This window comes from Petaurus breviceps, unplaced genomic scaffold (assembly GCF_028583685.1).
Source record: "Petaurus breviceps papuanus isolate PSGF00001 unplaced genomic scaffold, PetGlider_PUasm1.0 90784, whole genome shotgun sequence".
Lineage (NCBI taxonomy): Eukaryota > Metazoa > Chordata > Mammalia > Diprotodontia > Petauridae > Petaurus > Petaurus breviceps.
Window position 1 is genome coordinate 5,981,871 of NW_027187345.1, and position 15,784 is coordinate 5,997,654.

General features: G+C 34.6%; 1 protein-coding gene across 9 annotated transcripts in view; it reads left to right on the forward strand.

The window, feature by feature from the left end:
• Positions 1-15,784, forward strand: part of SYNE1 (spectrin repeat containing nuclear envelope protein 1) — a 575,153-nt gene that overhangs the window by 170,754 nt on the left and 388,615 nt on the right. For all 9 annotated transcript variants that reach the window (XM_069069647.1, XM_069069646.1, XM_069069648.1 and 6 more), the window contains one exon: positions 1,949-2,113. In XM_069069647.1, the coding sequence (XP_068925748.1) occupies positions 1,949-2,113 (165 nt within the window). The remainder of the gene's footprint in view (positions 1-1,948; positions 2,114-15,784) is intronic.

Sequence of the window (15,784 nt, forward strand, 5' to 3'; positions counted from 1 at the left end):
AATGTCCAGTCTCTCCTGGAAATATTATTCCCTTCTGCATCACCACTAGCAAGTGGGTATATGACCTGAACTTGAAGACTTTCAGAAGATGCAGAGCTCATTACATTGTGAGGCATTCCATTTTCAGATATCTCACTTTGGACATTCCCTCCATTTCTATAACCTTCTAACCCTAAAACATCCTTCTGCCCTGGTGGGGGGGAGGGCTCTTCTCCTATGGGGAAGTTGCTCCCTGAATTTCTGTTTTGAGCTGTCTTTTGTTTTCTCTTGCTTCTGCTTCTGATTCAGACATTTCCATTATGGCTCTGAATGAGTACCCCACCCCACCCCACACCTACCTTTTTATCTCCCTTTCACATGTTGTCTTCCCTCATTAGAATATCAGAAACTGCCTCTTTTTAAATTGTACTTGTATTCTTAGCACTTAGCACAGTGCTTGGCCCACAGTAAGTGCTTAATAAATGCTTCTTGACTTGGTTTGACTTGACAGCCAGTCATCTCCTTCTCCTATCCTTCATACTCTTCCCTAATGGGCTGAGGTAGGTTTAGTGAAGAAACAAATTGAAATTGAAATTATGGAAAGAAATTCCCAAAGCATAGGCCTCTGAAAATATCAGAAAGAAAAAAAGATAAAGATGTAGATTAGATTTCACTTTCGGCAATTGCCACAACTGCTGATTCAGCCTGACCTAAATTCCTCCAGATTCCTGCTAGGAATTTGCTTTGTCTTCTTCCCACCCCCACCCCCCATCCATATACTCATCTGCTCTTATCTCACACTTCCTCTCTACTTACCCATATGGTGCCCCCCCCCAAAATAAATTGGGCTCTCCTGAATTCCTGCCAGAAATCTAGCCCAAGGATTCTCAATTATCCCACAAAGATCCTCCAAAGTCTCTGTGATCCCAGAAAAACCCTGAAATTTTCCAGGTCTTATCAGTCCAGGGCTATCCTACCTCATTTTATCATTATTTGTGTGCCTGCACACTTGATGAAAGGCTTCTGATGGTCAGGAACTACATCATTTTTTCATCTTCTTATTCCCAGGCCCACTACATGGTCTTAATAAGAATTTGTTGTATTAAAACAAATTTAGCTGAAAGTTCTCATCTCTCTCCTATTAGACTTCTGATGCTATGAGACGGGCTTTGCTGGGGAGTATGGAAGAGAGAAAAGCATTCATTTATGTGGGAGGGAGATCGTAGGAGACATTATAAAAAATAAAATGATAAGAGTAGGACAGATTCTAAAAGCTCTTCTCTGTCTTTGGAACTGCCAACATGTTCTGGAGCAGTTATGATGAGGAGTGGACATCCTGGACCTGATTATAGAAGTCCAAAAATTGATCCAGACTTCAGGGTGGGGTATGAGGATGCACTGCAATCTGGTTAATATGTGCCTCATTCAAATATTATGAGATATTTGTAAAGTCATTTAGCACAATTTCTGGCATATAGGAGGTGCATAACAAATGCTTCTTCTCTTCCTTTCCTTTCTTCCCCCCCCCCCCCAACTCTAGCCTTAACCATGCACAGAGTCCTTAAGTTTGCCAGAAGGTCTAGCCCATTTCATGTTAGTGAAAATGTCTTTGTATCCTCCAGTGATTTTGCACTTGTGGCAAAGGAGAGGAGATGACCAGTCATATAGTAAGAGCAAGGGAAAACAAGCAGACTACTTGTGTTCTCCCTTGGTAACCACTTGATATTTGGAGAATATGGGAAAGAACCTTGTGTGTCCCCCCTGTGGCAAACATGGGAGGGTGTGGACATCCAGGATGGATAGGAATGGTCAGGTTATAATCTGCATCATTGGAGGGAACATCCCACATTGATGAGATCCCAGATGCACTTTTAATTCTTCTGAACTGAAAATTCTCTGGTGCTGCTGTTACTTTGTCAATGTCCCTTGAAGGAAATTTTATTTATTCCTGATTTTTTTTTTGTTTCAGCTCTTTGATTGGCACATACAGCTTGATAAGTCTCTTCCTGCACCACTGGGCACAATAGGTGCCTGGCTTTATAGGGCAGAAGTTGCCTTACAGGAGGAGATAGCTATTCAGCAGGTCCATGAAGAAACTGCGAACACAATACATCGGAAGCTGGAACAGCATAAGGTAAAAAGTCTAGGATAAGATATCTATAAGCCTAATAGTCATAAGATGCTTGGAGAGATGCAGGCCTCCCCCAAAGGTTATTTACACATTGTTTAGCAATGTTTCTTATCTTAATTAAAAGCTCTTTTGCCTTTTCTCATCCTTTCTAACAGTGGTTTTATTATTGAGTGTAGTTCTAAGCTCATTTGCTTGCATTGCCTTTTTTGAAGAATGATTTTTCAGGTTAAGAAAAAATTACAAAACTCCTTGTTTTTATTGTTGTTGGTTGGGTCATTTTTCAGTCTTGGAAAATATGTAAGAACTATAAGACAAATTGAGAAATAGGCCAACTTCTGTGGTATATGTATAACTGAGCTAATTAGTGTCCTAGATGGGATAATTTGCCACCTCACCAACTGATATATATTAACCCTTGAGAGAAGAAATACAATATGCTATAAATTATGAAACTAGATTATGGCAGGATCATTGGATTACAACCACATACCAGTGAACTATGAGATGTGAGGCCTTTAGTCATTCAGTAAAAATGTGAAAAATTCTGAGTCTGGTCGAAAGAAGCACACTACTAACTGGTAGAATAATTTTGTATTATTCAGTTCACCTTTCTTGGAGGCTGGTTTCCTTGTCTGTAAAGTAAGGAGAGAAAGAATAAATTATCTTTTAAGTGACTTTCAACTCTTAAATTTTTTGATTGCCCATGGCCTGGCAAGGTGATTTCTTCTTTTGTTTAAATTTTTTTAAAACTCAGAATCAGACTTCAACTTGCTTTAATATGTCTATCTAGGAGCTGAAAGAAATTTATCTGCTTACATACTTAGTTACCTTTTTGATAGATTTTCATGATAATGACTTTTAGATGAGTAAATGGAATATTGTTCTTGGTGACTTTGAAGGAAAGTCATCCAACCTTCCTATTTTCTTCTCTCTAGACATGATAAGGAATATTTCTAGTTGCAAGGAGCTTAGGCTAAATTAAAGGTAGGAAAGGACAAGAAGGCTTGGAAAGTGAAAAGATGATTCCCTATGTTCATCTAGAATATCTCTCATTGTGAGCCACACATAGAACATATTGCTATCTCTAGTTATCTCCCTACTTCTTTTTCTACCACAGTGGATAGAACACTGGACTTAGAATCAAGAAGACCCTGAGTTCAAATATTGCCTTAAACATTTACTATTATGTATGTGATAAGTCCCTGGGCAAGCTACTTAACCTCTGTTTACCATAGTTTCCTCAACTGTAAAGTGGGGATAATAATAACACTCCCAACACATCTCAAATGAGATGCATGTAAAGCACTTCACACACTGCCTAGCACATAGTAGACACTTAGTAAATGCTTATTTCCTTTCTTATTTCCATCCCATGACAATGTCTTGCTTCACACCTTCTTAGCAACATACTTTGTAATTAGCATCCTTTCAGAACTACTTTCCCCTCTTCTTTATTCAAGATAGATAAATGTCTCTTTTCATGTTGAACTACCTCTAAAATATCAATAATATATTTAATCATGTGTATGGGTCTATCCTTTCATGCATATGTCTTCTCTTCTCTCCCTTCTGTCCTTACTTCCTTTTGACTTTATTTTAAATTTCCTCCTTTTAAAAATATTTATTTATTTTTAGCATTCTTTTCTTTTTAAAATTTGAGTTCCAGATTTTCTCTGTCCTCACTCCTACCCCACCCACTGAGAAGGCAAGCAGTATGATATAAATTATACATGTGAAATCATACAAAACATATTTCTATATTAGCCCCATTGCAAAAGAAAATGAAGTGAGAAAACTTCAATTTGCACTCAAAGTTTAGCAGTTCTCTGGAGGTGGATAGTATCTTTTCATTATGAGTCCTTTGGAATTGTCTTGGATCACTGTATTGATCAGAGTAGCCAAGTCTTTCACAATTGATCATCCTTACAACATTGCTATTACTTTGCACAATGATGTCATGGTTCTTCTCACTTAAATTTGCGTCAGTTCATATAGGTCTTGCAATGTTTCCTCCTCATTTCTTACAGCACCATCGCATTCTATAATTTAATTAGTCATTTTTCAATTGATGAGCATCTCCTCAATTTCCAATTCTTTGCCACCACAAAAAGAGATGCTATAAATATTTTTGTATATATGTCCATTTTTCTTTTCTTTGATCTTTTTGGGGTTCCACTTGATTTTATAAGGGACAGTTATAATGGGATACTGTAGCAAAAAAGTCATAGAAATATTAAATTAGGAAGTACTTTATGAAAAATCACATTTATCATGGATAGTAATTCTCCTGATCATGTTTCTTATAGATTTTCTAACTTCTGAGTTGACATATATCTTTTTTTTAAAGCAATTGGGGTTAAGTAACTTGCTCAAGGTTACACAGCCAGTTATTTCTGGGTGTGGCGCTAAGTATCTGAGCCCGGATTCAATCCCAGGTCATCCTGACTCTAGGGCCGGTGCTCTTACTCACTGAGCCACCTGGCCACCCCAAAGTACTTTCTTTTTCTTTTTTTAAAAGCAATTGGGGTTAAGTAACTTGCTCAAGGTTACATGGCCAGTTATTTCTGGGTGTGGTGCTAAGTATCAGAACCTGATGCCAGGTTATCTGGACTCTGGTGCAGGTGCTCTTACTCACTGAGCCACCTGGATGCCCCTGTTGACCTATATCTTTAAAGTATACTGCCTTTTAAAATTTTAGTCTAAAATCCTACTCCTTCTTTGGGGCACAATTCTTATAAGATATATATATATATGCTAATGGAGATTAATCTTTGTGAATTTCTACCAAATGTCAAAAGTTTCAAAGCACAAAGTTATTATTCTTATTAGTCAAGTCAATTCAAAGAAGCTAATAGCTAGTTGATTGAGGAATGATGAAAAATTTGGTGATGGAAACTCTTGAAGATATGTAAATATAGTTTACCTAGATTATACAAATTGAGAGTCTCTTCTGATGTTAGCATTGTGAAATAGATGGAGAAATGTTTGCTAAATGATATTGGAGCTAAATTAAGTCAGAACTGGTTGAACAATCAAACCCAAAGAGTAGCTATTCATGGCTTGACGATATCTAAAGGAATTCCCCTTGGATTTCCTGGCCCCGCAATGTTTTACATTTTTATCAATGACACAGGAAAAAAAAAAACCATAGATGATATTCTGAGAAAATTTACAGATGACCTAAAACATAGATTGATAACTAATTTCATTGTGTGTCAGATTCAGAAACTAGAAAGGTGAGAATGCCACACTGAATCTAATGAAATGAAATTTAGTACTTATTAATGTAAATTCTTTTACTTGAGTATACAAATTATTCCCAAAAACTGAGAAAGAAAACATTCTCCCAACACTCTTATGAGATATATATCACAATACTTAAACCAGAAAGGATAAGGAAGAACTATAGACTACTATCATTTATTGCTATTTATGCTGAATTTTAAATAACTTCATAGCAAAAGGAATAAATCAACGTATTTGAAATATGATCAAATTTTATTTGTACCAATAATGGAAAGATGGTTTGATTTTAGGAAAATAATTATTGTAATCATATCAAAAACATTACTCCCCAAGTATGAATATATCAATAGAAAATTGTTGGAGAAATGAGATGCCCGTTGATTTGGAGAATGGCTAAAAAAAATGTGTTACATGACTATAGTGGATTATCATTGTGCTAAAGAAATAATAACTATCATGAGGGATGGGAAGAAATCTATGAATGTATGCAAAGTTAATTAAGTCGTCAGAAAAACATCATACATAATCACTAAAAATTATGATGGAACCATAAATTAAATTGAATGCTTTGAAATTATAAATACTGGGGTTGGCCCAAAGAGGAGCTGAGAAATGTCCCTCCCTCTCATCTTTGCCAAGGTAAGAGGGCAGGGAGTGGGCAAAAGTTGTGGAACATTGCATACACTCTCAGACTCAATTAATATATTGACTAATTTTATTGAACATTTTCTTTCATCTTTCTTTTTTATTCTTTGTTATAGGGGATGGAACTCTAGGGAAGTAGAGGGGGAGAATATTCACTAGGAAATGTGTTTTGTAATGAATGTACTATTCATTTCTTGATGAATATACTCTCTCCACCAACATAGGTAGCAATCCCTTAGTAAATTAATCAGTCATAGAATTATGTAGTACAGAAAGACAAACCTGTAGACAGATGTAAGTATTATTAACATCTGGGAACTACATTTTAGGAAGGACTGACAAACTTGATATTGCCCAGAAGAGGGCAACCAAAAGGGTGAAAGGCCTTAAGATTATGCTGTGAGTGAGTTGGTTAGAAGACTTGAGGATCTTGCTACAAGTGGGTTGGTGAGACCTGGAGAAAATAAGACTTAGGGAGTATATGATAGATGTCTTCAAGTCTTTGGAAGATTGTCCTGTGGAAGAGAAATTAGACTTTTTCTGCTTGGCCTTAGAAAACTGAACTAGAAGTGGTGGATAGATGTTATAGACATATACATTCAGCTTGATGTCATTCATATATATATTTATAGTATCTAAATAATTTATCTAACTTATGTATGAATAAAGGAAGCTAGGGGACACAGTGGATAAAGTGCTGGACCTGGAGACAGAGAGACCTGAGTTGAAATCCAACCTCACACTCTTAGTAGTTGTATGACCCTGGAAGTCACTTAACCCTGTTTGCCTCAGTTTTTCTCTGATGTAAAATGAGCTAGAGGAGAGAATGGCAAACCACTCCAATATCTCTGCCAAGATCCCAAATTTTGCCACAAAGAGTTGGACCCAACTGAAATGACTAAATAACAGCAAAGTCAACACTTTCTTTAGTGAGGAGTAACTAGATGGCATAATAGATAGAGGGCCATGCCCAGAGTCAAAAAGACTCCTCTTCCTGAGTTCAAATGCTGCCTCAGACACTTATTAGCTTTGTGAATCTAGACAGGTCACTTAACTTCATTTGCCTCAGTTTCCTCATCTGTAAAATGAGCTGGAGAATGAAAAAGCAATTGCTCTAGTGTGTCTGCCAAGAAAACTGCAAAAGAGTCAGCTGTGAAACAATAAAATGAATATATATGTGCATATTTGAGTGTGTTTATGTGTAACAGTTAGAACTATGAAAAATAGGATGGACTGCCTCTAAAATAGATAGTAAAGATTTTTGAGATAAGGGATGGGTGATCACCTTTGGAGGATACTGGAAAGAATATTCTTTTCACAGAGAAGTGGCCCTAGATTTGTGCAATGGTTCCTTTGGCCCTTACAGTCTTTGTTTCTATAATTAATTAATACTAAGAAATTATGATCTCTAATGGTGGAGAGATATCCATTACTTACATAGTCTCAGATGCTTGCAGTATTGAAGTTTTTAAATCAGCCTTTTTCTTTCCTTAATTCCAATTGTCATTTAAATTCATTCTAAACTTATTTGATAAACTATTCCAACTTTGAGCTCAAATGATTACAGGAATGTTCTTGGTTGCACTTTTTATTATTTTAGGGAATGTCTTAATTTGTCTATGTAACTGATTTCTTTATTCTCTTGGATGAATGATAATTTTCCATTTCTCTAATGGATAGATTATTTTATGTGGTGGTTTGAAATTAGTTAACACACTCCTGCTTAATTTGAGTGCCTATGGTAAATGCTTAATGTTAGAGTCTGACCTTTTTTTTTTTACTCTATTGTAGTACTCCAGTATGTGTGGTATACTTAATGAAGTAAAAGTGCGAGGAAGATGATGCTAACAATACAACCTGCTTAATATGTAGTCCATTTACTTTAGATCCTGAGTTTGGGAGTTTGTTTGTTTTTGTTTTGTGTTTTGTGTTTGTTTTTTTGAGTTTTTTTTTTTGTCCACAGGCAAGCTACTTAACTTTGCTAGGGCTTAGTTTCCTCATTCATAAAATAAGGCAGCTGGCAATATGACTTCTAAGGTTACATATAATATGCTCTAAAATTCCCTGATTATGTGAAATTGATAGCTTTTTATCCTGTATTTATGTCTTATATTGAGGTCATTTCCTTTGCCTACACAGAAGTCCCAATCTAACTCAATGTAATATGGAGATGACATGGCATTCTTAAAGGTTATGCCATGAAATTCTATCAAACTAGAAAAGTCTTGCATTATGTTAATCACCGGTGATACTGAAAGAGGCAAAAGAAAGTCTCTCCTGTCAAGTAGCTCATAAGACATTGAAGGTAAATAGTATCCAAATACAGTACTGTTTGGAATAAAAACTGATTTATCTAATGTTAAATTATTACCCAAATAATTGGACATTGGAAGAGTACAAGCAATATCTACTCAAAATAATGAAGGATTAATGGTAGGTAAACAAAGTATTTAGAAAATGTATTATAAGACTTAAATCATTTCACCCCATGAATATGTTTTTTTTTAAAGTTAAGATAAAAAACAGAGTAGATTATGTTAAATTTTCATAATGGGCTGTTTTCATAATTGCTTATAGTGGAACTTCCACATTTAGAATCTTATGTCTCTGGTGTGCCATTTAAGAAAGTGGAAATATCACTAAAGAACGCAGAAGATAGGTAGAGGAGCTGATAATACAATAACTCACAAAGAAAAAAAACCTATGCTTTTGGTGATACAATATTAAAAGTTTTTCATTTTTTTTGTTTTTTACATTTTTAAATTAATTTATTTATTTTTAGTTTTCAGCATTCAGTTCCACAAGCTTTTGAGTTCTAGATTTTCTCCCTGTCCTACCCCTCCCTCCTGCCCAAGAGGCCATGCAATCTGATATAGGCTCTATATATACATTTTAATTAAACATATTTTCCCATTAGTCATGTTGCAAAGAATTATAACCAATGAAATGAGCCACGAGCAAGAAGAAACAAAACAAAACAAAAAGAGAGAGAGCAAATAATATGCTTCAATCTGCATTCAGACTCTGTAATTCTTTCTCTGGATGTGGATAGCATTTTTCATCATGAGAAAAAGTGTTCAATTTTTAAGATATCTAAAACAGAGGAAGATGCCAATAATTGGGGAGAAATACCCATATATCTATTATTAGCCCCTCCTCTCCCCAAGGTGACTAAGAAGATAACAAGAATTATAAATGTATACTTTGCTTTTTCATAACTACAAAATATTTGTGATAATCATCTATAACTATATTAAGGTTATCTTTAATAAAAATGGAACTAGAAGCCTTTGATGAATTATTATTTTTTTATCAGAAGATATCTTCACAGTCTAGGATATTTAGAGAATACAAGGTATTGCTGTATTTATTGTTATTTTTAAAAGCATATGACTTGTGTGATGAAAGCTCCAGCCTAACTAGTCCAGAGTGACTCTGGTTATATCTCTTTCTCATGGTTCTGGGGATATCCTTCAAGAACTGGAGGTGCCTTTCTCTAATACTATTGTCTTGGACCTCCAAGGACAGTGTTATCCTTCCACTGTTCTCTGCCAGTAATTAACTTTCCAGTTCTATTAAAAAAAATTAAATTATTTATTTTTAGTTTTCAGTATTCACTTCCATAAGTTTTAAATTTTCTCCCCCTTCTTCCTATCTTCCTCCCCAAGATGGCTTGTATTCTGTTATGGACTCTACACACATTCCTATTAAACACATTTTCACATTAGTCACATTGCATAGAAGAATTGTAACATGGGAAAACCATGAGAAAGAAAAAAAAATAAAATGAAACAAATAAGAAAATAATCAGCTTCATTCTGCATTTTGATTCCATTGTTCTTTCTCTGGATGTGGCTGGCATTTTCCATCTTGTGTCTTTTGGAATTGTTTTAGGTCCTTGCATTGCTGAGAAGGGTTAAATCTATCAAAATCAGTACTTGCATACTGTGCCTGTTACTGCATACAATGTTCTCCTGGTTCTACTCCCCTCACTCAGCATCAGTTAATATAAGTCTTTCCAGGTTTCTCTGAAGTCTGACTGTTCATCATTTCTTATAGCACAATAGTATTCCATTATATTCATATACTACAATTTGTGTAGCCATTCCCTAATTGATGGACATTCCCTCAATTTCCAATTCTTGACCACAACAAAAAGAGCTGCTATAAATATTTTTGTACATGTGCGTCCTTTTCCCATTTTTATGATATCTTTGGGATACAACCCTAGAAGTAGAATTACTGGGTCAAATGGTATGCACATTTTTTTTTAGTCCTTTGGGAATAGTTCCAAATTGCCCTCCAGTCTGGTTGGGTCAGTTCACAACTCCACCAACAATTAATGTTCCAACTTTCCTACATCTTATCCAACATTTATCTTTTTTTTTCCTTTTTTGCCGTGTTAGCCAGTCTGATGGCTATAATGTGGTACTTCAGAGTTGTTTTGATTTGTGTCTTTCTAATCAATAGTTATTTAGAGCATTTTTTCATATGACTATAGATAGCCTTAATTTCTTCCTCTGAAAACTGCCTGTTCATACCCATTGACCATTCATCTGAGGAATGACTTGTATTCTTGTAAATTTGACTCCTTTCTCTGTATATTTTAGAAATAAGGTCTTCAACAGAGACATTGATTGTAAAAGTTCTTTACTAGTTTTCTGCTTCCATCCTAGTCTTGGTTGTTCCAGTTCTATTTGAAGATATTATAGGAGCAGAAGTACAAACATTTCCCCCAGTTCTTGGGAACATATTCTCCCATAAACCTCTTCAGTCCCTAGGACAGCAGGGTCACACATATATCAGTTTCTATAGACTATTCTCTCCATACATGTCATGTTATCACAACTGAATGAGCCTTGCATTACAGCTTCCCTTAGGTTGAGACCTACATGTTGTTACTCCATTCATTTGATTCTAGATTAGCTCACTGCCAAACTCACAATGGACTCTATTCTTGGACGTCTTGAAGGCTCACCTTTATAACTTTTGAAGCTCATAGGAATTTAGTGGCAATGCTAGCAACTCTGGAAAAAGCCCATGCTAAGAGAACTGATGAGTTTTGAATGTATTCCAGTTCTGGTGATACGGTTAATCCTGTTTTTCTTCATCATATGACTAGCAGATAAGAACCAGTTGTAGAATATCTGCCCATGCTCCAAATCTTTCCAGTGTCCTTCAATTATAGGTCATCTTGGTTTTTTGTTTTGTTTTGTTTTTTCTCCAGAAGCAGGCTCCCCATCCTTTTTTTTTTTCTTTCTGGAAAGGGGAAAGCAAGGTAATTGGGTGCCCAAGGTCACACAACTAGTAAGTGTCAAGTGTCTGAAGCTGGATTTGAACTCAGGTCCTCCTAACTCCCAGGCTGGTGCTCTATTCACTGCACCACCTAGCTGCCCCATCCTCATCCTTTAAAAAAAATGTTTTTTTTAATTATTATAAAGTATTTTAAAATTTTTATTGTTTATTTTTAACATTAATTTTAATTGAATTTTGAATTCTCTTCCCCCTTGTATCCACTCCACTCGCTGTGAAAGCAAGAAATGTGATATTAATTATATGTGTGAAATCACGTGAAATATATTTTCATGTTAGCCATGTTGCAGAAGTTAAGAAAGAAACAAGCAAACAAACAAAGAAATGTTTGATTCTATATTCAGAATCCATCAGTTTTTCTCTGGAGGTAGATAGTATTCAGAATTGTCTTGGACCATTAGACTGATCAGAATAGCTAAGTTTTTCCAGTTGATCATGGTCCAAATTGCTATTACTGTATACAGTGTTCTTCTGGTTCTTGCCACTTCACTTTGCATCAGTTCATTTAAGTCTTTCCAGGTTTTTCTGAAACCATTTCCATAATGAATATTGATGAAAACAATTTAATCAAAATACTAGCAAGAAGATCATAGCAATATATTATGAAGGTTATACATATGATCAGGTAGGATTTATGCAACATTAGTTTCAGTATTAGGAAATATCAATATCAATGCAATAATAGTTCAATATTAGGAAAGTTGTCAGCATAATTGTCCATATCAATAACAAAGACAGCAAAAATCCTATGATTATCTCAATAAATGCAGAAAAATCTTTTGGCAAAATATAGTATGAATTCCTATTTAAAAACACTAGTAAATATAGGAATAAATGGAGCTTTCTTAAAATAAATAGTATCTATCTAAAATGATCAGCCAGCATTATTTATAATGAAAAAGTCAGAGACCTTCCCAATACAATAAAGGATGAAGCAAGGATGCCCATTACCACTATTATTCAAAATTGTATGAGAAAAGCTAGCTATAGTGATAAGGGAAGAAAAATAAATTGCAGTAATTTGAATCGATAATGAGGAAAAAATATCACTTTGCCGACAATATGATGGTATACCTAGAGAATCACCTTAAAAATCTAGTTGAAATAATTAGCACTCTCAGTGAAATTGTAGGATATAAAATAAACTCTTATAAATCATGAACATTTCCTTACATTACCAACAAAATCCAGCAAGAGATAGAAAGAGAAATTCCACTTAAAATTAACTTCAGTCAATATAAAGTACTTGGGAGTCTACCTGCTAAGACAACCCAAGAACTATATGAAAACAGTTGCAAAATACTTTTCACACAAATAAAGTCAGATCCAAACAACCGGAGAAATATTAGTTATTCATGGGTAGGCCAGGTCAATATAATAAAAATGACAATCCCACTTAAATAAATTTACTTCATTGGCACCATATTGCCATGCCAATCAGACTACCAAAAATTATTTTTTGGAGCTGAAAAACAAATTAAATTCATTTGAAAGCACAAAAGGTAAAAGAATATCAAGGGAATCATTGAAAAAAAAAGTGAAAGAAGGTAGCCTAGCATACCAGATTTCAAACTGTATTACAAAGTGGTAATCATTAAAATAATCTGGTACTATCTAAGGAATAGAATGATGGATCAGTGGAATAGATTAGGAACATGATATACAATAGCAAATTACCATAGTAATCTAGTGTCTGAGAAACACAAGATCCATGCTTTGGGGATAAGAACTCACTATTGGATAAAAATTACTGGGAAAACTGGAAAGTAGTATGGTTGAAACTAGATATAGACCAACATTTCACACCATATACCAAGATAAGGTCAAAATGAGTACATGATTTAGATATGAAGAATAATATCATAAATAAATTAAGGGAGCATGGAGAATTTTACCTGTTAGATGGATAAGCAGAAGAATTTATGATCAAGTAATAGAGAGGATCATGGGATGTAAAATGGATAATTTTGATTGGTCATTCATTTTTTAGTTGTGTCTGACTTTGTGACTGCATTTGAGGTTTTTTTGGTACAGATTCTGGAGTGGATTGTCCTTTCTTTCTCTAGCTCATTTTGCAAATGAGAAAATTAAGGCAAATAGTGTTAAATGACTTAGCCACAAAATCAACAAGTGTCTGAGGCCAGATTTGAATTCAGGAAGATAAGTTTTCCTGACTTCAGGCTCAGCCTCTTAGTTTTACTACATTAAATTGAAAAGGATTTATACAAATAAAACCAATGTACCCAGATCAGAAGGAAACCAGAAAACTGGGGAAAAAAACATACAGAAAGCTTTGATCAAAGAAAAAGGAAAAGGACCTGTAGGTACAGAAATATTTATAGCAACTCTATTTGTGGTAGCAAAGAATTGATAATTAAGGAAATGCCCATCAACTGAGGAATGGCTGAACAAGTTGAGCTATGTGATTGTGATGGAATACTATTATGCTATAGGAGAATAGGATGGCTTCAGAAAAATCTAGAAAGACTTATGTGAATTGATGCAAAGTGAAGTGAGCATAAACAAGAGAACATTGTACACAGTAACAGTGGTATTTTATGATGATCAACTGTGAATAATTTAACTATTCTCAGCAACACAATAATCCAAGACAATTCCAAAGGACTTATGAAAAATGCTATCTACCTCCAGAGAAAGAGAGAAAGAACTGATGGAATCTGAATGAAGATTGAAGCATAATTTTTTTCACTTTCTGTTATTTATTTATTTTTTTAAATATGGTTATTACAGAAATATTTTTAAATAATTTCACATGTATACTTGATATGACATTTCTTGCCTTCACAATTAGTGAAGGAGGAATGGGAAGTAGAAAGAGAATTCGGAACTCAAAATTAAAAAAAAAGAAATGTTTGACATAAATATTTTTTTTAGAAAAGGAAATATATTTACAATGTAGACTACAACATAAGCAAGAAGAGAATGCATGCTCCTCGAGGGCAGGAACTGTTTTATTTTCTTTTCTTTGTATCTTCATCACCTGGCACAATGCCTAGAATGTAGTAGGTGCTTAATAAATGCTTTTTGATTGATGAGTTACAATAACAGATAACTAATATTAGCTTGATTCATCCTTTTCAAAAAGATTTTTGTTTAAAATATAATTGATTTACATTTGTTTCATTGTGTGCATTTTTTTCTTTTGCTTTGGTATCCTTTATATAAAGTTTTTGCTCACACCCCCCCCCCCCCAATTTCTAATATGAAGTTCTTGTAGGAAGAAAATTACATGTTCACTCTGTATCAACATTTAGAAGTGTTAGCAAAGTTATTCTTTCAGGGAAAAAAAGGATGAGACTGTGACATTTTGTTAGGAAACTGTGGAAGTTTATTCCTAAACTTTAGGGTAGGTTTATCTTTTAAATTTTGCTTACCCTTCAAAAGACTGCACCTTTTCCAAAATTATATCTTTTTTTAGATTAATGTTATATAAAACATCTTTGGACTTTTGGAGCACAATATATAAGGAAAATTATATACAGACACTATATAAGTGCATTAGAATCCTTAGTATACCTTTAAAAGTGATACTTTGATGCTACAAAAGCTGATTCTTCTTAAGGATCTTGTAAAACTCAGACAATGGTAAACTTCTGAGAAGGAAAAGGAGAATAGGGGCATTCCAGTCATGAGTTTGATTATTTAACCATCAGTAACATTCTTATAAGCATATATTTCCTCATCCATATTCACTCACAATTGTACTGACTCCAAGTCTTGATTCAGATAAAAGACAGTACAGTAATAATTAGTAGCAATTTTCAACAGCCTCTTAACATTTTAGGAGGCTTCTCTCTCAGTTCCTTAGCGCTAAGTGTAACATTTGCAGGTGAGCCAGGATTATCAGACATAAGCAACAATAATTGTTGGAATTTCTTCTAGTGCATCATGTATTGGAGGATATTTCTTCTTAACACTGTAGCAAGGGAAGAAGCATTTATTAAGTTTCTACTATGTGCCAGGCAGTGTGTTACAGGTCTAAGACATTGCCTTTAATAACTCTTTGTTCAGCTCAAGGTAATACATAATGTTGATCCTATGAACATCCATTCAATTCAGTATGCAGTTATTAAGCACCTAGTATTGCATGGCCCTGTGCTAGATACTGGGGATATAAAAATGAGAATAAAATAATCCATGTCCATCAAGAGAATGGAGAGAGGGAGACCATGTACTTAGTCAAATAAATATATAACTTTTTTTTAAAACATGGTAATTATAGGTCAAAGAACTATAATACAATCATGAAACATTTCTTATGGGAGATGTCACCTGACCCTTGAGGGGATTTATAAATCTAACTGATGGAAGTCAGGATGAAGGGCATTTCAGGTAAGGGGAGATTTGTTCAAATCGATTGCAAGTCTGGAAGTGAACTTCACAAATATTTGTCAATAGGGCAAATTAGGAGAGAGAGAGAGAGAGAGAGAGAGAGAGAGAGAGAGAGAG